Source organism: Rhagoletis pomonella, unplaced genomic scaffold, assembly GCF_013731165.1.
Source record: "Rhagoletis pomonella isolate Grant_MI unplaced genomic scaffold, Rhpom_1.0 Rhpom_scaffold_00002, whole genome shotgun sequence".
NCBI classification, from domain to species: domain Eukaryota; kingdom Metazoa; phylum Arthropoda; class Insecta; order Diptera; family Tephritidae; genus Rhagoletis; species Rhagoletis pomonella.
Genome location: NW_023458556.1, coordinates 58,761,119 through 58,783,048, shown reverse-complemented (window position 1 = coordinate 58,783,048; position 21,930 = coordinate 58,761,119). Strand labels below are relative to the sequence as shown.

The 21,930-nt window shown below is 35.1% G+C and overlaps 3 protein-coding genes across 5 annotated transcripts in view; 1 reads left to right on the top strand and 2 right to left on the bottom strand.

Moving 5' to 3' along the window:
* Positions 1 to 3,730, top strand: part of LOC118733879 (transforming growth factor beta-1-induced transcript 1 protein) — a 42,427-nt gene extending 38,697 nt beyond the window's left edge. For both annotated transcript variants that reach the window (XM_036463503.1, XM_036463504.1), the window contains 2 exons: positions 2,308 to 2,541; positions 2,607 to 3,730. In XM_036463503.1, coding sequence (XP_036319396.1) covers positions 2,308 to 2,541; positions 2,607 to 2,684 — 312 coding nt within the window. In that variant the 3' untranslated portion in view covers positions 2,685 to 3,730. The remainder of the gene's footprint in view (positions 1 to 2,307; positions 2,542 to 2,606) is intronic.
* LOC118733880 overlaps positions 1 to 13,669 on the bottom strand; it is a 69,437-nt gene extending 55,768 nt beyond the window's left edge. Inside the window, exons 1-8 of the mRNA XM_036463505.1 lie at positions 13,441 to 13,669; positions 12,213 to 13,346; positions 12,043 to 12,156; positions 11,563 to 11,969; positions 9,169 to 9,289; positions 8,747 to 9,097; positions 8,364 to 8,633; positions 8,092 to 8,271 (exon numbers count right to left, since the gene is read on the bottom strand). Coding sequence (XP_036319398.1) covers positions 8,092 to 8,271; positions 8,364 to 8,633; positions 8,747 to 9,097; positions 9,169 to 9,289; positions 11,563 to 11,969; positions 12,043 to 12,156; positions 12,213 to 13,346; positions 13,441 to 13,530 — 2,667 coding nt within the window. The 5' untranslated portion in view covers positions 13,531 to 13,669. The remainder of the gene's footprint in view (positions 1 to 8,091; positions 8,272 to 8,363; positions 8,634 to 8,746; positions 9,098 to 9,168; positions 9,290 to 11,562; positions 11,970 to 12,042; positions 12,157 to 12,212; positions 13,347 to 13,440) is intronic.
* Positions 13,670 to 18,367: 4,698 nt separating this feature from the next.
* The window catches only part of LOC118733871 (carboxypeptidase M), a 60,911-nt gene continuing 57,348 nt past the window's right edge, over positions 18,368 to 21,930 (bottom strand). For both annotated transcript variants that reach the window (XM_036463493.1, XM_036463494.1), the window contains exon 9: positions 18,368 to 19,303. In XM_036463493.1, the coding sequence (XP_036319386.1) occupies positions 19,154 to 19,303 (150 nt within the window). In that variant the 3' untranslated portion in view covers positions 18,368 to 19,153. The remainder of the gene's footprint in view (positions 19,304 to 21,930) is intronic.

The following is a 21,930-nucleotide window of genomic DNA, read 5'->3' as shown; positions in this document are numbered from 1 at the left end:
CTTTAATATTCGATATGAATTTTACGAAAATGAACATAAAGCTCATTTACTTCAATACTGTCATAACTCAAAAAACCGAAAGCCCGAGAAACACGCCTTTAAAGTTTTTAATTCGCATAGCGTCACCCTCATGCCAGAAGCATGAATGTGCAAATTTATCAGTTTTGAGTTATTGGGTTGACTTGGTTAATCTTTTAATTTAATTAATTAATTTAATTTTCTATGTTACACCAAAACCCGGAATACTACGCGTACACGGAAAGTAAATACTTTATAATTTCAATTGCATAAATGTCGACCTAAGTCTCGCAAAAAAAAACTTTCAAACTTGATTTCCCAAAATTTTAATTTTTACACATTCATGTTTATGGCACACGGGCGACGATATGTATACTCCCATACTAATAACACTGGTCTACAAATTTCAACTTTTTTTCTGCGAATAAGACGGGACCTGGTGTTTCTGAACGGATTTTTCGTGCTGAACACGAATCCGGGGTCAAAAATGTCCCATCACGTCACGTTTTCGAGAAAAAAGGGGTTGAAACCCCTAAAAACAGCGTTTTTGGCCATTTTCGAAAAATTATAGAGCTGAACCCTGACGTGGTACAAATTTTGCATATATCAGAAATTAAAGGCTAAACCGTGCCCTTTCGAATGAGCCCTATGCCGAATTGATCGCGTGCACCCTTAAAGCAGGGGGTGTATTTGTGTTTAGGGGTGCAGGAAAAATTGATCACAGAAAGAATTTAATCTTAAACGATCATAGAAAATTAATAATGCCAAGGTTTTAACTATATTAAAAGTCGCTGATTACGAATCTGCAGTTAGATTTTAAAAATTTAAGATGACGGGTCGAATATGGTGGATATAAAAATTGGACTCCTAGACACAAATACACCCCCTGATCTAAGGGTGCATGCGATTAATTCGGCATAGGGCTCATTCGAAAGGGCACGATTTAGCCTTTAATTTCTGACATATACAAAGTTTGTAGCACGTCAGGGTTCAGCTCTACAATTTTTCAAAAATGGCCAAAAACGCTGTTTTTAGGGGTTTCAACCCCTTTTTTCTCGAAAACGTGACGTGATGGGAAGTTTTGGACCCCAGATTCGTGTTCAGCACGAAAAATCCGTTCGGAAACACCAGGTCCCGTCTTGTTCGCAAAACCCTTGTAGACCAGTGTAATTAATATGTACATTATTTGTTCTAGTGAGCTACTGGTAATTGACACGGTTTTGAAATTTTTACACAACCTAGAAGAAAATGTAGCGGTCACTTCAAAATTGGCTTTGGGTAAAAATGTTTAAATAATTGAAAAACGAATATTTTGCCTCCCTTTGATAATGAATGGTGGAAGAGGATGGTCTTCCGACTCGACAACTTGGCCACACTCCAGCTTAAGGCAGCCATCGTTAACCCATGTATTTTATCTTCCTTGTGAAATCTAGCCCATTCTTGAAGAAAACTTGTATAAAAGAGAGCTTATCTTTCCAATAGAGAATGGGCTTCACCACATTTGCATTTCGTCTTCTACATTTGCATTTCATTTTCCAAATAAAGTTATTTATAAATACATGTACGCGTCAAACAATTTTAAAATATTTGCTTTTAAAAACTTGAAAATAAGCTTTTTGCTATAAACATTTAATTTAAGCATGTAAAACTAATTTATCGGAAATTTATTCCAAAAACTCCTTTAGATCAGATTAAAACTATTAAGAGCAGTGACTATTCAATTTACAAATAAGAAGAGGTGAAAAAAGCAAAGCAATCTGATTTTTGTTTACTTTTTGCGTTTGCTTTGAGAATACTTGGAAGTACGAGTATTATCGATACTTTTTTGCAAATATGAGTACTGGCATCGATACTTTTTTAGAGTATTCTATATGAGTACTAGTATCAAAACTTTTATGAAAAGTTCTATCACTAAGACTACCCCTTTTTACCGGTTGGTGCTGGTTAGGATTTTGGGTTTTCGTAGGAGATCGGCATGTTGCTAAAAAATTGATGCAATCTATTAGGAACCGTTTGTTCTCTGCAGACATTTAAGTGTTTGGAATGATGTGAGCTCGCTATAACATATTATGATAGATAGGGCGTTTTCGAATGAGTATGATTTTCTAACTCTGTGGGTAGCAAAATTATACTGGAAGAACTGATAACTGGAATGTGTTTGTCATAATCTAGATAAAAGAGGTATTTCTCATTTTGAGATCTGTGCCCTTTTTAAAACTGCAATCTAATTTAAAACTTTCTGTACTTGCAAAATTACCTTTTTCTAAATTGATCCCTTCTCATTTTCAGCGCACAATTAAAGCTTTGGGCCAAACATGGCATGAGGATTGCTTTGTGTGTGGCGGACCATGCCACAAACCCCTAGTCGGTACGTCTTTCTACGAGCGCGATGGCCGGGCCTATTGTAAAACGGACTTTGAGGAACTCTTTGCGGCACGTTGCGCTGGCTGCACAAAACCTATCACAGAGAATGCGATTGTGGCGTTAAATGCCAAATGGCATAGGGACTGCTTTAAATGCAAGGTGAATGACTACATTGAAACAATAAAAGAGAATGAAGTTTTCTATTCATTTTTATTCATTTTCAGAAATGCGCCAACCCTATCACAGCGAGTATATTCGCCGTTGAAGAGAACAAACCAGTCTGCACAGAGTGCTCAGCCTAAAATGAGCCACAAATAAGCGCAGCGAAAAGCAAAGAAGTGATTATGTAATGTGCATGCGATGAACAATGTATAGCAATCAAAACGAATAATTACCCGAAAATTTTGGATTTTAAAGACAACTCAAATAACAAAAGAGCTAAAAGAGAAAAAATGTACACATTACGAGTCAGAAAGAATTCGTGCAGCTAAGAATTTTTGTTTTTCAAATATGTAATTTCCCCTTAAATGTGTTCGCTATTGCGCCACTAACCAGAATACACATAAAAAATTGCACAAATTTTCGAGAAAAAAGTATTCAAATAACACTTTAATACACATTCCACATAAACACGATCCACATAACCACAGTCCACACAGGCCAACACACAAATTAACGTGCCGAACGCTGTTCACAACCGAATGACCGACTATCGTACGAACTAAATAGCTGTTGTATGTACTATGTTTTCACGGCATAGCCTTGGAGTAGGCTTGGTCTAAAAATGCGCTTTAAGAACCCTTAAAAATTATATACTCGACCATACGAACTGATATTTTTCCCAATTACTGCAGGCAAACTAATTATTTAAGATTCTATTTGCGTTTGAATCGTTTAAAGAATTTCGTTGCTTCTATATTTTCTCTGATTTTTTGATAAAGGAAAACATTAAGCTTAATTGTTTTATATTACTAAGGCCTTTTTTAATAAAAACATGTACTAAAAATCATGTAAATTTTAATGGTTAATTCGCCTAAGCAACAAATTTTTTTATTTTGAATTTTTGCGATTTTCATTCTGTTCTGGACTACCGTTTTTTAACACGAATGAAATTAAAATTTAAAATATTTTGGTAACGGAAAAAAATTGCTTTTTGGTAGTCTCTCTACGCGCTTCGTACAAAAATTAAAATTTTGTTACTTAAGCAATAAATTATCGAATATTTCCCGCTGGACAGTAGATGGCACTCGACTAAAATTTTGACAACTTATATAAAGAGTGGACAGCAAATACTTATTACACGAAATTACAAAAAAAAAAAAACAATAAAATTATAAAGTCATTTTATGTAACTTTCGCATTTACTTTTCAAAAGACGCTTATTACAACATTTGGATATGGTTTCATAAGTTTGCGTAATATGTAAGGTATTACCAAAAATTTATAAAACATTTTAGGTGGGTATTTGCTTTTGAAAATTAATTGCAATTATTACAGCCAATGTACATATCTATTGTATTTACTCGTATGTCGCATGAACAATATTTTTTCGAAACATTCCCAAATTAATATTATTAAACTCTTAATGTTAACGTATAAATTATTTTTGAAAATTTATAATTACTATATAAAAATAATTATTAATAATAATTAAAACATAAACCAACAACATAAAAAGTAACGGCTTTAAATCTAAAAAAAAAAACAATATTAAGCTTTCTCAGATCAATTTTAAATAACATTTATAAAAATTTTAAATTTAAAACGATCAATAAATGTGTGTTTTATTGCAAAGCCACTTGAAAAATCGGCGAAAGTCATTTTTATCTCGCGTCATTCCCTACGATACTATAGGTAATTTAGTGTTACCAACTACTCAGAACGATAAAAATTAAAACTGTAAACTTTGTGCAAAACTCAGCAAAATTCAAAATTTGCATACTAATTTTCAACTTTCTATTCAGATTTTTTAGATTTAGATTTAGTAGCTAGAAAATCGCGTGGGTTTTGGCAATGTTCTTCACGCAGGTTCTTCCACACAAAGTGTGTTCGACGATTATTTTTTTATGGAGAAATTGAGCAACACCTTCCCAAAAAAAAAAAATTCCAAAAATTAACGCGATTCTCTTGCAACTTTAAACTTGCACTTTGTGGTACTAAAATTGAATGGTCTTTAAAACTGCATAGAAAGTTGCAAATTAGTATGCAAATTTATTGAATTTTCCTGAGCTTTGTAAAAAGGTTAGAAATTTTATTTTTTATTTTTTTTTGTATAGTAGAACCAAGGTACATTGAACAGGTAGTATCAGTAGAGCAGCTGATTTGATTTATTTTCAAATTATTTGGTCTCGAAAATGTCAAATATTTTTAATTTTTTCTCACAAAAATTCTGAATTGTTAAAATCCATTTGCATGTGAAACCTTTTTCCATACAAAACAAGCGATTGAATAGCAGCTTTTGGAACGTTCGCCCAACTCAGCAGCACGACCGCTGATTACTGGGCCTTGCAAATGATGGATCAATGCTTCGAGAAGCAAACAAATTTACTAGGAAAGAAAGTTGCATCAATATTTTTTTTCCAAATTCAATTTTTTATTTTTTATAATTTTTTGTATTTCACATGGCACGCTTTGATTTAGAAGAAAAAATTCAGAACAGTTTTTGACACTTTCGATACCAGAAGCAACAACAAAATACACGCAAATGTTGTTTTTGCTCTACTGATACTACCTGTTTAATGTGCCTTGAGTAGAACTATATTTTTATAAAAAATTATCGAAAATGCATTGGATAAAAAAACTTTGCTATTGTTGCGAAACATTCACTGTGCCAGTACTTTTGTTGGCCACTGCATGTACTTATACATATTGTAATTGAATCACTTCAGTTATTTGCTATAATTTTTTAATTAGCTTACCGTCATAAGCTAATAACTTGTTTAGCATGAAAAGTGTTATTAACAGGGACGTTCCGATACCATCAAAGTATCGATACATACTTAAATGAGTTTATTCAAATCGCTTTTCGATACTACTTATGTATATGAGAAAACCGAATGTATCGATACCTACTTATAAAGCGAAAGTAATTTTCAGGCGTTATCTGTGACACCTAAGTGGAAGATGAACCGATCTCGGCAGCCAGTTCAAAAACGCCTTATCTCAGAAATCTTTTCAAGAACACCCTATTTCAGAGTTCGGTGCAAAAACGCCCTTTGTCAACTGCCGATTCAAAAACGCTCTATCGCAAATATTTTCAGTTGAGGTAGGGCGTTTTGAACCAAATTCTGAAATAGGGCGTTATTAAAAAGTTTTCTGAGATACTTCAATCTTCCACTCAGGTGTCGATATGTATATTTATTTTATTTATACGCTACAGGCAATACGATTACTTAGGCAAAAAATTCAACCTTTGAAAGGTTCCCACACAACTTTATGGCTACAAAGCATTGCTTGAACTTTGCTGTGGTATTACCAACTTTGTAAAAATATATCCACACTTCTGATTTTGGCGGTGTCATTGTTTAAAGTAATTATATTTTATAAAAACGACGCTGTGCAAAGATTCATCCATAGGAAAAATATGGCCGACAAAATATGGCACTTGCTCAAATCGATTCGATACAAGTACTTTTCTTTCGATACTAAGTAGGTATCGAAACAACGACTCGAATAAAAAAAAAGTAGTTGGTATCGTAACAAAAGTATTGAGTACATACTCGTATTTACGTGTATAGGAATATCCCTAGTTATTAATTCTATCTACTAATTGTTGATTTAAGGCTTAACAGTTCAATTTTATTAAGAGCTTTCATTAATCAAATAATAATTTTTGATTACTGGGGGCATATCGCTCATTTACTTCAATAGTATCATAACTCAAAAAAAACCAAACTCAAGAAAAACAGCTTAATGTTTTTAATTTACACATACTCCCCTATTAAAAATGATTACATATTTTTTGTTCTAGAGCTACTACTGGCAATCGATACATCTATGAAACTTTTACACAACATAGAAGAGGTAGCAGTAATTTGTGCGTGCTTAACTCCACATTTGCATTTTTGGATTATGATGCTATTGAAGTAAATGAGCGATATTTAAAATTTCAACCAAGTCCTCCATATATTTTTATGAGCTGTATTCAGCATTATATGTTGACAGTCAGATTCAAAATTGGCAGGAACATATAACAATTTAGGCAAATCGAGTAATCATACGATTACGGATGCCGTAATTTGTCTCAGTTCTCTAATTCTTTAATTTGTAAGTACTTGCAATTGTCACAACCCTTTAAAAAAATTTTGAATGCTCGGAATTTATGAGTCTGAAAAGATTCTAGTCTTTCGTCACCGATTTGTTGCGTGCGTCTTTATGTTTATGAGAAGCTGTTTTTCATCGCAAAAATACACTCTTCGGAAGTTTGCCATTGCCTGCCGACGGATTAAACTTATCCATTGATTATCAAAATTTTTTTTTAACTGTTAAGGAATTTTTATACCATTAATTCTTTGGGAGAACATTCATAAGTTGCGAATTTATCGTCCAGCATTGAGAATACTTAAATAGGCGGACCATGTATCTACGACATCTTCATGTTTTTTCGATTTCAGGCCTTGGAACTTTAGGCCCGGCGAATTTACGATGTTTAGCGCGGAATACTAATTAAATACAGGGAAATACAAAAGTATTTTTCTAACTTCATTTTAAAAGACTGCATTGATTAAATGTGCCATTGAATTTAATTGGGTTAAAAAAAAAATTAAAACAAAAAGCCATCGATATATCGATGCTTTTCTGGCGATAAACATACTTATTCTAGCATCGATGCTGATTTTTGCTATGCATTGAAACATCGACCACCACCACAATAATATACATACAATGAGAATAAAGCAAACTTCTGATAATACTATTTGATCGCTCAGCTAAAATGGGTAATCTATTGTTTTAACTTTATTCCCTCAAATAAAATTGTTTTTATTCGATTTATCTGGTTTCGGTCATATTTGATCGTTATGTAAATTAGCAAAGTTCGGCGTGAATTTGATTTGAAAATATTACTTTTTACTCATCTGCTTTGGTTTATTTTAACAAGATACTGTTTGTTTTTAAAACATTACATCGAAAAATGCGCAGGAACATATCGAAAGCGAATCATCAAAACAACACATGTAATTTTGAAAAGACAATGACATGAGGACATAGCAGCGAAAGGATACAGTTTTTCAAAAAAAAAAAAACGAAGTGACCGCGATGTTACAATCCTTTTGGGGGTGAATTTTATTCAAATGCAAAAGTCACTCAACACAACGATTTTATAGCCGTCGATTTGGATTACAGGTACCAACGCCCAATTTCACTTTCATTGTTGACTACGAACTTCTTTAATTTTTTAAAGAATTTACTTCAGACAGGAACTACTAAAATTTGCATGCGATTTTCTCAAATTTTCTAGTTTTTTTTGGGGTTTTTGCAATACAGTTTTCAGTTTTTTTTTTTTCAATTCCCGGCTGTGGCGCTTGACTGATATAACTGATATGAGTATTTCACAATAGTTGCTGCTAGTGATATTTTGGCATTCAGCGCCCAAGTTTGAAGTCCTAAAATATAGGATTTAATGTGGAGCTGGTGTGGCCGGCCGTTGAGCCATTTATATACATATGCAGACCCTTCAGGGTACCAACAACCATAAGATTATACACTTACCTTCTTCTCGAGCACCGTACCAAGCGTCTGCATGATAGGTTGGAGCACTTGTCGCATTTGTTCTTTGGTTACAGTTTGCAATGCCTCGACGAGCGCCTTATTCAAGTTGGGCTGCTTATCGGAATTCATACTCGGCTCAGCAGGTGGCACTGATATATCTGTTACGCTATGAATGATACCCTATAGGATGGATGGAAGAAAAGCATTCGTTAAGAGGGTTAGTGAACGCAAAAGTGGGGGATTGTTATTCATGGTTAAGCGAAGCGACTTACCGAGCTGTTTGTTAACTCGTTGATCTGAGTTGAAATCTGATCCCCATCGGGCTTTATGATGACCATGTGTGATGTTTTGGGTGTTGCTGGAGTTGTTGTGTGGATTTTTGTTTTCGTCTTCGTTTTTATGTTTGTATTTTTCGCGCTAGGATTTGGAACGCGACGTTGTTTGGGATTGCGCCGAAGGTTATAATGATTTTTCGGCACCAATTTTGGCTCGTACATATTTAGATCGTTCATAAACATTTTCAGGCTATAATTGGATGCAGTCTGGAAAAACGAAGTGTTAAAAGTAACACATTATTTAAGATCGAAAAAAAAATCAATTATAAAAATTCAAAATTTCATTTGTTGTTATCTTAGGAGGTTTGATTCTAAAACACATTATGAAAACTTGCTTTACGATAATTATCACGCGCCGTAAGGAAACGTTCTTCGTGCATATCCTCCAGAAAACCTAGAAATTTAGTGCAACGATCTTGTAAACACTCAATTATTGCATCATTCCGATCGAAGATTTGCTTTTCCAGGCAAATGTTCACCGTTGTTGCTGCCAACTCAATGAGCGTATGCAACTTTTGCGGCACCTGATCGAGCAAAAAGTAACGCAATTGCTTGTAATAGGTCTGCAGTGATTGGTGAATAAGTGAAAAAATATTGAGCACACGTAGAGTGGCCTCATTTGAGGAGGCACTGCACAATTGTTCCACCGAAACTATGTGTAGATCCTCGATCTGTAGGTAAATAACCAAGGAAAAAAGGTGAAAAAATATGAATGAAAAAGTAAAATGTGTCATTGACTCACCATGCCTTTTAAAGGATACAGAAAATTGCGTGAAAATCTTACAGAGAATTCGAAGGCATTTTTTTGACGCTTTGTCTTCTCATGGTGGCTATCCGGTACATAAAGCTCTGATAGGCTGATACTAGAAATGTAGAATTAGAATAAACCATTAATTTTAACTCACTGTGTACATTAGGATGCATCACGGGTCTGGTACGATATGTCGAAACTAAAAACACCGAAAAAAAATTTCGAAAAAAATAGCTAGAAAATAAAAATGTCGAGAAAAAAAATTTCGAAATAAAAATGTCGAAAAAAATATGTATCGAAATAATCATTACATTATTTCAACAGGTTGATTTATTTAAGTTAAATTTGTTGCTCCTTCACGCTAAAACGTCTGGATGTATATCAATTAAATTTGGAGTACAGATAGTTTATATCCTGGCTTAACATATATGTAAAATTTTTTTTTTTGAAGATAGTTGCCACCTCTTTCAACAGTCAAAATCGATCGGTTCAGAAACTATATATTTCGAATGTATTTTTAAGGGGTTTGCCACCTATTTAAAAAATAAAAGTCAATTAATTGATAACTAAATATACTTTAAGACGGTTGCTATCTGTTTAAAAAGTTAAAATTAATTCTATTAAAAGGTTTAAACGAAATAGTTTAATGTGGGTTTAAAACGAGATAGGCAAAATGCTTTATTGTAGAAATATTTTAAGGGGGTTGCCATTTTTTAAAAAAGTTAAAATAAATTTTAAAATTGAGTAAAATATTATAATATGTGTGTCAAAAGAGTGAGGTTTAAGAAAGCTTTATTTCGAAAACATTTTTGAATAGGGTTGCCTCCTTTTCAAAAACAAGTTAACGGTTCGTCGATCTGTGGGTAGAATTCTACTTAAAATGCTATATTAAATTACAATCTAAAAAAAAAACAAGTTTAAATTATAGCAGAAATGTCTATCTATTTATTCTGTGCAAGCTAAATGAAATACCCCAAAGGGATTTTGGCATGAAAAAAGACGTGTAGGCAGTAGGACAATTGGCCGGTTTTTTCAAATGATTTCCACCGGTTCTTTTTTGTTGAAATCTATAGACGTTTTTTTTTTTAAATCTTGCTTTTTCGAATGCGAATAAACCGGGTTTTTTGATCGAACAAACCGCCTTTTTTCCTGTTCTGTTACATTTAAAGTGGATAAAACCTAGTATTTAATAGTTTGATAATTAAAGAGATAACTTAATCAATTCCCTTGGTATTAACGAACGTAAATTAACAAATTCTTACTATATTGAAAAAAACCAACATATTTAAAAGAACTTAAAATTTAAGGGAACTTACAATATTCGACACATTTTGTATAGGTTAAGAGACAAACACCTAAATAATTTTTATTTTTTCAAAAATTTAATTTAAATTCCACTTTTTCGAAAAAAGTTTTTTCGACGTTATTTTGCAGAAATTTCTTTTTCCTTCTTAGGAATTCTAGAACTTTTGAAAAGCCACTCAGAACACTTTTAATTTTCATTTTTTTTTTTAAATAACTTTTTCGACATTTTCGACGTTTTGCATTTTTTTCGACCTTTGTCATTTCGAAATGATACGATTTCAACATTTTCTGTTTCAGTAAAATATTATTTCGGGATTTAAAAAATTTGAAATTTCGACATTTTTGTTTCCACATTTTTATTTTCGACTTATCGTACGGATCTCGTCCATCAGTCCCCATACAAAAAAAAAATCGGTACTGTGTTTCCATTGGAATTATAAAATCCATTATATTTTAAGACTTTCACCAAAATAATAAAATGTAATAAAAAAATTTTAATTTTCAACGGAATGAGATTTTTTATGGTGTTTTTTAACTTTTTTCAAAGATTGGTGTACAAAAAATTGAATAACTGAACCTAAACTATTCCGATTTAGCCTTGTGAGGTATAATTGGAAAGGTATTTTCTCACCCTTTTTAATTATTTGCTAATAAACTCATTCAAAGGATGAAAGAGAATGCTAGGATGATCGAGCGTCATTCCAAGTTAAATTAAGATGTATTGGTATTTGTAAAAAAAATGTGACGTGAATGAGCTTTTTTGTGCACAGAAATAAAATAAAGTGAGAAAATGCCTTGAATGCCTCATGAAGCATAATATGAAGTATGTGCAATTATTTTTATGCCAATGCCAGCCAAGAAGCAGGAGAAGATTGCGTTTTCTTGACAAACCATTTTTACGAACCCTCGTGGAAATAAAACCAATTGCCAAAGGTTTTAGCGCCAAGAGCGTGATTTGTACCCGAGTGAGCACTTAACATCGTAGGGAATTGGCAGCTCCATTAGGTATTATACAGTTATAATAAGAAATTAAAAAGCAAAACAATCCGGTTATAAAATAAAATTAAGGCATTAACTTACCGCAACTTATCCAATGTTTCAATGATTCGCTCTTGCATGCTGGTCATTTTTGCAAATATTGTCATCTTTTCCATTTTAAGATCCTCAATCGATTTGGTTAGTACGATATTTTTCATAGCACGCAACTCGTTGGAGCTGATATTTTGACTTTTGCGATCTTTGTGTTGCTTCGGTGTTGTTGGTCTAGATTTTCTTCCAGTCGTGCGTGTGGACTTCTCAGTTGTCGGTGAGAAATCAGCGCCACGTGCTGACAACTTTTTACGTGGACTGGCTTTGACCTCTTCAACTGGCTTCTTTCGAGCTTTTATTATTTTTCTCTTTACTTCCCTAACAGGCGATATGGCTGCCTTCTTTGCTGGCGATGGTGAAGGCGATTTTATGGCACGATTATTGATAGACACTCTCATCTGTTGAAGATACAAAGATAAAAGATGAATTGAATTGCTTGCAAATAGGATTAGTTTTTACAATCTTGCAAACCTGTTGATTTATACCAGCGGCGGTGTTATCCTCCTCGCGGTCATCGGTCACGTCCGAGTAGCGTATTGGTGAGACATTCTTCAGCAAACTTAAATTAAGGCTGTCAATTGCCGGCTGTAAAGGAATGCTCATTGAGGTATTTACCGCTAATTTCTATTTTGTTTACATACTTCGACTTCGATGAATTGCGCTAGGCCTTCGCTGTTATTCGACTCGTTGATCAGTTCCTCGATGGTTTTTGGGCGTTGACCACAAAGTTTCGTATATTCGGCGCGTCCCATCATCTCGTATTCGAGATCACTATCTTCCACGTCATACGTCGAAGCGTTGTCATCGTAGCTGCTTTGCTGATAAGGAACTGTCATGCTCGGCAGACTAGGCGGTGGTGGTGGTTGATTCTTCAACTTCATTTCCGGCGCATTTATTTGTAGCGGCAGCTGTAACTCATGCGAATGCATTGTGTACATGACATCGGTGGGCAAACGCTCGGTTATTTCGAAAGAAGACTCCTTCTCCACCAACGTTTCACCATCATTGTCTATTTGCATTTTGATTTCACTCAATTGAGCTGTCGCTTTTGCTGGCGCTTCACAAATTTCCACCCACCTGGGTTCAAGCTGCCGAAATTCCTCAACAATCGTTGGCATTACGGTTTTTGATGCGAGTAACTCATCTTCCTCCGGCACATCGGGCAGCTTATTTAAGCCGCTGTGCAGCTCACGTCGCATATGTGGCATTTGCATGGTGTGTGTCTCAAATAACGATTCCTGCGGCATGTCGAATGGATGATAACCTACTTGGTCCTCAGAGGTGGGCTCCGAAAAAAATGTATCACTATCACCGTTGTCATCAACGCCAACGCAAACATCACCCGTGTGGCTTTGGCGCGCGCCACAGTGGTAAGCGTTGCCTAAGCTACCGCCACTAGGAAATTCGTATGTCCTTTGTCGCAAAATCCCCTTTAATGCGGATGGTGGATTTACGGTTTTTGTGGTATCTTTGGCTTTAGCGTAAGTATCGGTTGAGTTCTGCTTGCGTAGGTCGCCATAGCTCTTCACTTTACCAATCAGCTGGTTGATTTCAATGTCGCTCAAATTGCGCACGCGCCCGGTGGCATCATTGCGCGAAACTTGTGTCTCGACATCTGCGTCGCGACAATAAGGCGTGTTCACATCGCTAACGGCAGTTATTTTCCTTGCCTTACACAGTCGATTCAAGATGTCCTTTTTGCGGTGTCTGTCATGCTCAGCCACGTTGTGTTGCACCTTCTGTATGGCGCGCTCCAAGTGCTCGGGGCGGGCGTACTGGGGAGTAGGAGAGATAGCAAAAAAACTAAAAAGAGCTATCCTTTTTTTTTTGTGGCGCTCCTAACCTAAAGTCGGCCGCGCGTTATCTTACCTTAAATTCAAAGTTTCTTGTCGTCGTAATCAATTCTGGATCATTGTGCAGCGAAAATCCATAGAATTTCTTACCATCGAATTCATTCATGTTTCTCTTAGTCCCTCTTTCCCTCTTCTTTCTTTTTCAGTATGCTCGACGCTTCAACTGCTGCAGTATGCTGGCCTTTTTAGGTCCTTTCCCTGTTTCTGTTGCTTTTGTTATTTGCTATCAGTTGTTGGTGTTCTACAGACGCCTTATAAATTGTTGGAAAATTTTCAATTTGAAAATTGCAAAAACCAATTGTAGAAAAAATAAAAAACTTTTTTGTAAATGTTAAATTGAAAAATATATATTCACAACTGATAGTTTTTTTTTGATTTTTTCAATTCTGAAGTTACTCACAAAGCTGCCTGAGCAAAGGAAATGCAAAATTTATTTCTTCAAGCGCGCTACGAAACGTTAATATCGAAATTGCCCTGCTGAGGGTAATTTGAAAAACGAAATGAGTATGCGTGCGTGTTTGCTTTTAGCTAGTGTCGCAGTCAAATTGGTGGGTGCGTCGAATATGTTACTAGTTAGTAAAAGAGCATTTGAAGTTAGCTGCATAGGTGGTGGGTATACATATGTATGAACCGAGTCAGCTGTCGCTACCAAGCGCCTAATTTAGTTTTTGCTGGTTAAGAGGGGTTGTTAACACAAGTAAATGTGTCTCTCTGAAATTTCAATGTGGTTAAGAAAACTAAAAAATCCATGCCGTTTTTAATGAGAGACTGGTAAAAAGATAGGGAGTGTCTACAATATATTGCGTTAATACAATTTTTTAAACATTTTTATGCAGACCTTTTAAGTTAAAAAAACCACCCCAGAGAATAGCTGTGTTTCATTTGAAAAACGTACGTACTTGGTATTTGCAAATTGGGCCAGCTCACGTATAATCTTATATTTTTTCGAAATATTTTAGAGGAAGTCTTTAAATAGAATACATTTCATAAATACGGTGGAAGCCCAGCAACTTTTTTTGGTGTTTGGTGCTTTTATGTACATACATATGTACATAAGAGTATCTATATGTTCCTAGAAACCCCTTGAATGTTATTAAGGTGTGAGTGAGATCAATACGGCTTGTCTCGTTATTAAAGCTTTGAAGCTCACCATTCACTGCGCTAGACTTTAGACTTTCCAGGGTTTTACGCGAACAAACACATATCACTTTTTGGGCAATAAGCCGAGCCCTAAGAATATGGTCTTATCGGTAGCATTTCATTGGAAATAGTCGCTCACTGGAAAAGGGTTGGATCACTATTATGGTACATACATACATATCTAAACAGTTTTGTGACACAATACCGGCTTTTCATGGTTGATAATAGGGATGTTGCGGATGTGGAATTTTACACATCCGCGGATGCGAATGCGGATGCGAATATCTCACAGCTAACATCCGCGGATGCGAATGCGAATGCGGATGTCAAGTATTTTTAAAAAACAATTAGAATCTAGCATAATGGCGAGATCGTTGTTTAAACAGCGCTTACAAGCCAACCCGAATACATATGTCATGTTTCAGAATTTGGAGAACCTGTAACTTTATCAGCACTTTACGATTTTAGTTTTTGTAATTAATTTTTAATACTTTCTTCTGCGACTGCTTTGAAAAATTTGTGCTTATAGCGAGCTAAATAGGTGGATATGGAAAATAGATTATTATTTTTGAACAAAATTCTGTTTCCAAAGTCGTGGCTGCCAGCCGAATCGGATCAGAATATTGTTATTTTTTTAAAGCACCCCGTTTTTTATAAGCATTTGAATAACAGATAGTTACCCAATTCTTATCTAATTAAAGGTCAGACCTATAGCTTTTTAATTATTTGAGCATCGATTCTCTTTATAGCTAGACGTTGATCATTTCTACTGGAAATCCCCATTGAAGGAGCTTACTCATTGACTTTAAATAGCAAAGAAGGGACAGTTTTACCACAGAAGTTTTTAACCAAGGATCCAATGTATATCCCTATGAAAAAAATATTATCCAACAAGTAAACAGAACTACTGTTTTTTAAACTTTTGCTGAAATTAAATTCCCCAAAGAGCTCCATTTGAAATTATTCAAACGAATAAATGTAATAGGTGGCATACGAGGTACGTCCCACCAAACAATTTGTGTTGCCGGCAATAAGAAAACGTGTCGCCCTCGGAAATAAATTTATTGCCGGTAATATTGCCATCGAATCGATTTCCTATTACCGGTCGCTCTAAAACGTCCGCCGAAGGCAACTCGCCTGGGCGAGCCGTTTTCTTATTACCGGAATGAGTCCTTTTCTTATCGCTTCAGGCGATATTTGGAATAATTTTATTCTTTTTAATACTTCATTTATTTTTTTGTATACCAAATTGCAACTTACAATCGGAATTAATTCATTTTCTCGCTGTGAGGCTTCCTATTTTTTCAATCTTGTCCTTGGGCATAATTTAGATGCTTTTGGCCAATACTATTGACGCCGTATTCATAAGTTTCGGAATTTTCGAGAACTTATTTATTCAAAATTGACATGAACGAAGTGATGTTGCCGATTTGTCACCACAGCGATAAATCGGTGAGTCGCCAATTTGTTGCCATTGACGATTGTTGCCTATTTCTCATGTTTTGCATGGTGGGGTCTGACTCGCGAGTCATTTGTGTACGTGTTGACTCGCCTTCGACTACACACAGTTGAATCATTCAGAGTCATGCCGGGAGTCATATTGGTGTAACTAACACATATTTATTTTCACAAACACATCCAAACCGACTCACTCAGTCAGACGCACCGTGTATGTTGCCTATAACATCAAAAGCAAATCACGAACATTTTGTTAAGAATTACAGTTCACACTTTCTTCTTTTGTGTCTAGTAGTTTTTTTTTTAGATTGGTCCAAAAAAATCATAATAAAGAAAGAAGCCAAAGCAGGTATTTAAAGCACAGAAAAAAATATTATTAAAAGGACTATGTTCTCTTTGACTTACATCAAAGGTCAATTTGAAATGGGAACTTTTATGGCTGCCCATTGATAGCTCGGTTATATAGCTTAAGAAATAATATTTTAAAGACATTTTTATCAAAGTTGATATATATGACATTTGACCAGTTTTGTTACACACATACTCCTACGACCACAGGCAAAAATATTGGCTACAATATGTAATTTTTTGTTTGCCATATATACGTTTTATCGGTCTACTTGCAAAATAATCGCATTCGCAAAAGCTCCGCATTGATTATTGCGAATGCGAATGCGAATGTTAAAATTAATGCGGAAGCTCATCGGTTGCGAATGCGAATATTCGCAACAACCCTTGTTGATGTGTAGTCTGAGTTCCAAATTGCATCAACGCAAAGCATCAGCCTCTTTTATTTCTAAATTATAACTGTTGGAAATGTCCTTTTTTGCAATGTATGCAGTTTTGTACTCCAATAAATTTTACTGTAATAAGGTGCAAGGTTGAAACAGTTAGGACTTACCGTTAATTTTTGGCAATTTTTTCAAGCAGTTTTTTCCATACAAAAAAGTTTCGAAAATACTTTGTATGGAATACATGCGAAACGCCCTCAGCAAAAAAAAATCTGAAAAATCAACTTGCATTTTAACATATATGTAATACTCCTATATTGGCAGTAAGAGCTAGTACCGTCCGAAAACACTACAGTACAGATATATCAATAAACACGTACGAAAGAAAAGGAACACATACGTTTATAAATAAACATGTACACAACAAATATACAAAAACGGCACTCAAGTACACAATACATTGACAAAAACAGTACTAGACTGTCTCGCTCTGATTTCGGAATGCTTACACATTGAGAAGTTAGCTTCCTGCCAATATAGAAGTATTACATATTTGATTTTTAAGCTAGTATTACTGGCTACAAAACTGCATACTCGAAAAAAAATCCGAAAAATCTGATTCAAAAGTTGGATGAAGATTTATTAAATTTTTGCTAGTTTTGCACAAAGTTTACAAACTGTATTTTTATGTTTTTTTGTTGCATAATGAACCATATGTTTTTGAAAAATTAACGGACAATCCTTTTTTTCCGGCAGTGTACAAATATTTTAACACGTCCGAACAAGATATTCCTTTCGACCGAGGTTACTGAAACCTCTGGCTGCTGTGTGTGATGTGTAGCTGACAGCCATATAAACATAGATATCTAAGAAAAATATTATTGAAAACAAACGAATGAGCCACGGTTACAATAACATTTATTTAACTGTTCAGGCGCTGTTGAAAATTAGTGATTGGAAGCAAATTCTTCTAAGTGTGAAATCACGGTTGCCACTTCAACATAACGACATAATATATTTACCATTTAAATTATATGTGTGCGTTTGGGTGCCTATTTCTTTCAAACCCACGTCGAAATTTTGAAAATTTTACCTCTTAATATAAATATTAAGTGCTTGACCAAGGCGTGCGAAGATTTCCCGTTTAAAATACACGTAAACTTAGATTTTTTTGAAAATTCTACAGCTCAGAGGCATTTTATGTAATAATCTTGGTCAATGATGGGTTTTCTTCAGAAACGAATGCTCTACAACCGGCGTAACCCTAACTCCCACCAGCGAGGTAGTACGGGTCACTAAACTCAATTTTTAATGAAATTCTGTTTTTTGCGCCAATCTCGTAAATAAAAAGCTTTTTGCAAAAATTATAAAAATTCTGCAAAGTTCCACCAAAGTTTCAAACTTTTTATTTAGAATCCTTACAAAAAAATCGGCATTCTGTTTTGTAGCCCATAAAATTTTAGTGCAAGTTGGTGAAAAAACCCCTTGATTTTTGAAGTTTTTCTTTCTTGGCCGTGTCACGCATTTTCTGTTTTAAGTAGAAACCAGAATCGCACCAAATAGTATAATAATGAAAAACATAACTTCGCTTAGTTTTTAATAAATAGAAAATCTTTTTATTAATTATACGGATTATCTGATAATAGTTTACAAAACTACATTCATAAGTTGGTCAATTATCAAGAATGATTTGGAGAGAATTTCGAATTCCTTTAAATGTTGAGATAGATCAAAAATCTTAATACTAAACTATTATTAAATATTTTAAAAGCTATTTGCTGGATGTAATAAATATAAATATGTATGTATGCGAAATACCATTATTGTCGCTTAAGAAATATGCACACTACAAAAATATGTAAGGGTTTTCATACACTTTTTTTTTGCTAACGCTAATTTTGAGATTTGGAAAAAAACTGCAATCAAATTATTTAATTCAATAACAATATTCGTTACCATTTTTATGCAAGTATTGCGTTATTGCTTTCATTACTGAATTGAACTTTTTAGATGCATAAGTTTTTATGAAAATATGTATACATTTGTATATCTATGTGTGTGTGTGTTTTACAATGCAGGTAACTCTTATTTTCTTATTTTTTACACTTCAGCAGGCAGTGCATTTTCACTGTTTGAATTATGTGCCCTCTTATAATTTATATCTTCCAATATTTTCGAAATTTGTACGTTCTAAGTACTATACCTAAAGGCCGTTTCCGCCCATCTATTCCGCTCTCTTCTTTCCTTGCCCAACCCAGGACCACGGGTGCCACCCATTCAACGCGGTCATTCGAAATCCGCACGGCTGGCCACGTGAATGATGATGATTATTATGAAGAACGTCAACAGCAGTAGAGCCAATTTCATATCGACGAAAAGAGCGAGTCAAGAGAGCAAAGATCAGCCGAAAATGTTTGAATACAAACTGTTAAGGCCATTGCTGATGGTGGAGAAGATGCCGCTATCACTGTATGTGGCGCTAGCGGGTCGATAGTGCTGTTGCGGTATCGGCAGTGGGCGATAGAAGGGTAGGGTACTGCCTTCGGTGCGCTGCGAAGAGGTGAAGAGTGAGAAAATCATTCGTTAAGTGGGTGAAACGAAAGGAAAGCTTGAAGGAAAAACACGTGCGAAAATGATTACGGAAAGATCGGAGTCATGCTGTACATACATATGGATGAGCGCACAAGCGCCGCAGGGTATGCAATGCAATTGAATTTTATGTGATGTTAAATGTGTACACGGTGAAAAATGGGTGCATATATTTTTTCGGTGCATGGATGGAAAAATGTTAGATGTTAATGAATTGAAATACAGAATTTATTAAAAATGTGAAATGGAATATGGGATGTGCAAGGTTGATTAAACAAAAAAAAATTAGCTGATTGAATTGGATTACCTGGTAAAGAAAAAATAATAATTTTTGAAATTTTCGATGCTTACACCTATATATGAATGCAGTGAGGTTAAATATTTAAAAAAAAAAATATTACGCAATATTGAACCAAAAATTATATTTTTGAAATTTTCGTAGAGTTTACATATCGAGCTGTAACCACCAAAAAGATGTAAGCGAAACTTTTTTTCAAAATTTTCCTTTTAATGCTGAAATGTTCCTAGATATATTTTTGCATCAAAAATTAAATTTTGAAAAAAATATCGCTTACATCTTTTTGGCGGTTAGGGCTCGATATGCACTTATGTAAGTATGAGTGAGATTAGATTATAAAAGATAAAATATTATGCAATATAAACACAAAACTACGTATGTATTTATAATATCAAGAAATTCTATTAAAAAATGTATGGCAAGTGAAAATATGTACATACAGTTTTAAAAGGATATAATATATTATTTTAAGAAAATTTGTCTAAATAAGTATGTACTTACTCATAAATACTACAATTGAAAACGTGTATTTTTTTAGGGGGCGGATCAAAGCAGTTTTCCAGTACCAGCACAGAGCAATAAAAATTGTATAATATTTTTTTAAAGACTAATTATTTTTTAATAAAAAATAGTAACTATAAAAATTTCAAACTCCAATTTATCATTAAAAAAAAGTAAAAAACTTTGGTAAAATAAAATTAATTAGCCCTGGGTAACACTAAACTAACGAATCCCTTAACAGTTCCCATATGCGTCTGTTCCTCCTGTCAAAAAAAGTCTCCAAGTCAGGAGCGCCCAATTGCGTGGTGGGTCCTAGACAAAAAAAAGCTCAGAAACGAGGTGTCCATAAGGAAGTGTTTAGCAAGAGCGCGGTTACCCACGAACGTGTACGTAGCGTACCGTAGAAGTACGTAGAAACATATCAAATTTGCTGTTGTAATGAGGTGGTGAGTTTTCGTTGACACGCAAATCCCATAAGATAGATCGTGTCAGCTAACACGTTCTCCGTTTTTACGTCCGTCGGTAACTGCGCTTTAAGGATCAGAAGATTACGGTGCAGGAAGCGGTATACCCAATACCGGCGGTAGAAGATGAGCGAAAAGGCCATCTGGCGTCGAAATTCTCTGGTTGTGTACTTGGAAGGAAGACGGGAATGCGCCGAAGAGTATTTAAGGCAGACAGGCAGGTAGCCGTGGAAAATAAGCAGAAATAGCCTTAGAATATCAGTGCCAAACTTTGTGAGCATTATCATTGGCAACGCTTCGAACGAAGACGATTTTTAGCGACAAGCTATAATTGGAACCCTGGCTCCACAGTTGACGAATGCTAATGGTAAGCCAGAGGAGGTTGTATCGAAGACTATTTTAAGCACAAGGCACAAGAAAGGAAGTGGGCGGAGGACGGGACATTGCATACCAACTTGGCAGCATTATTATTGTGGAAAATTCCGATGTTCACAAACAACGCAGGCAAATGGCTGCAAAGCTAAGATGTTGTTACTTGGAGAACCATCCATGCCTTCCACGTCTGAAGCACGAAGAAGGAACTAAATAAACCGCCGAGGGCCAGAAAGATCGATTTCCATTCTGAGAAAAATTAGAAATATAAATTCATCACATAGTTGCTTTCGCAGCAACATCAGTCGAACTCATAAGTTCTCTGGGCTAGACACAAAAAATAACATCATAGGTCTGATTTGGCGTTTATGGGGGAGTTAAATAGGCCGAAGCCCGTGGCATACTTAGACTCGTCCGCTATTCTGCAGTTATGCATTATTGGCAAAGTCAGCCCTGTTGGAAAGATAACGCCAAATATCTAACTGGCTACTAGTAGACGCTCGTCTAACGGAATTGATGCTCGAGGCCGTCAGCGAGTATCTAATTCGTTTTTTGATGAAGCTTAATGGCGGCCGCTGTGGTGTAGTGGTTAGCAGTGCGCGTTACCATTCTGTGAGCCCAGTGTCCGAACAACATCAAAATAGTAATAAACAATAAAGTTTTTTCCAATAGCAGTCTGCCCTCGGCAGCAATGGTAAACCTCCGAGTGTATTCATTTAAATTCATTCCAAGATGGAATCGGCCCTAGAAAATATTACCAAGTGGGCAAGACAAAATACTGGATGGGACAGACTTGAAACATTTTACGAGCCGAAATTACTTAGTAATAGCGATAATACAGGGAATGGTAGAATATGATCCTTCACTTAAAGCCACCACAAGTCTTCATTACTGGTGCAGCCGTAAAAGAGGACCTCAGGCGGCATAGCGGGAGGAAGGCTGACACTGATTAC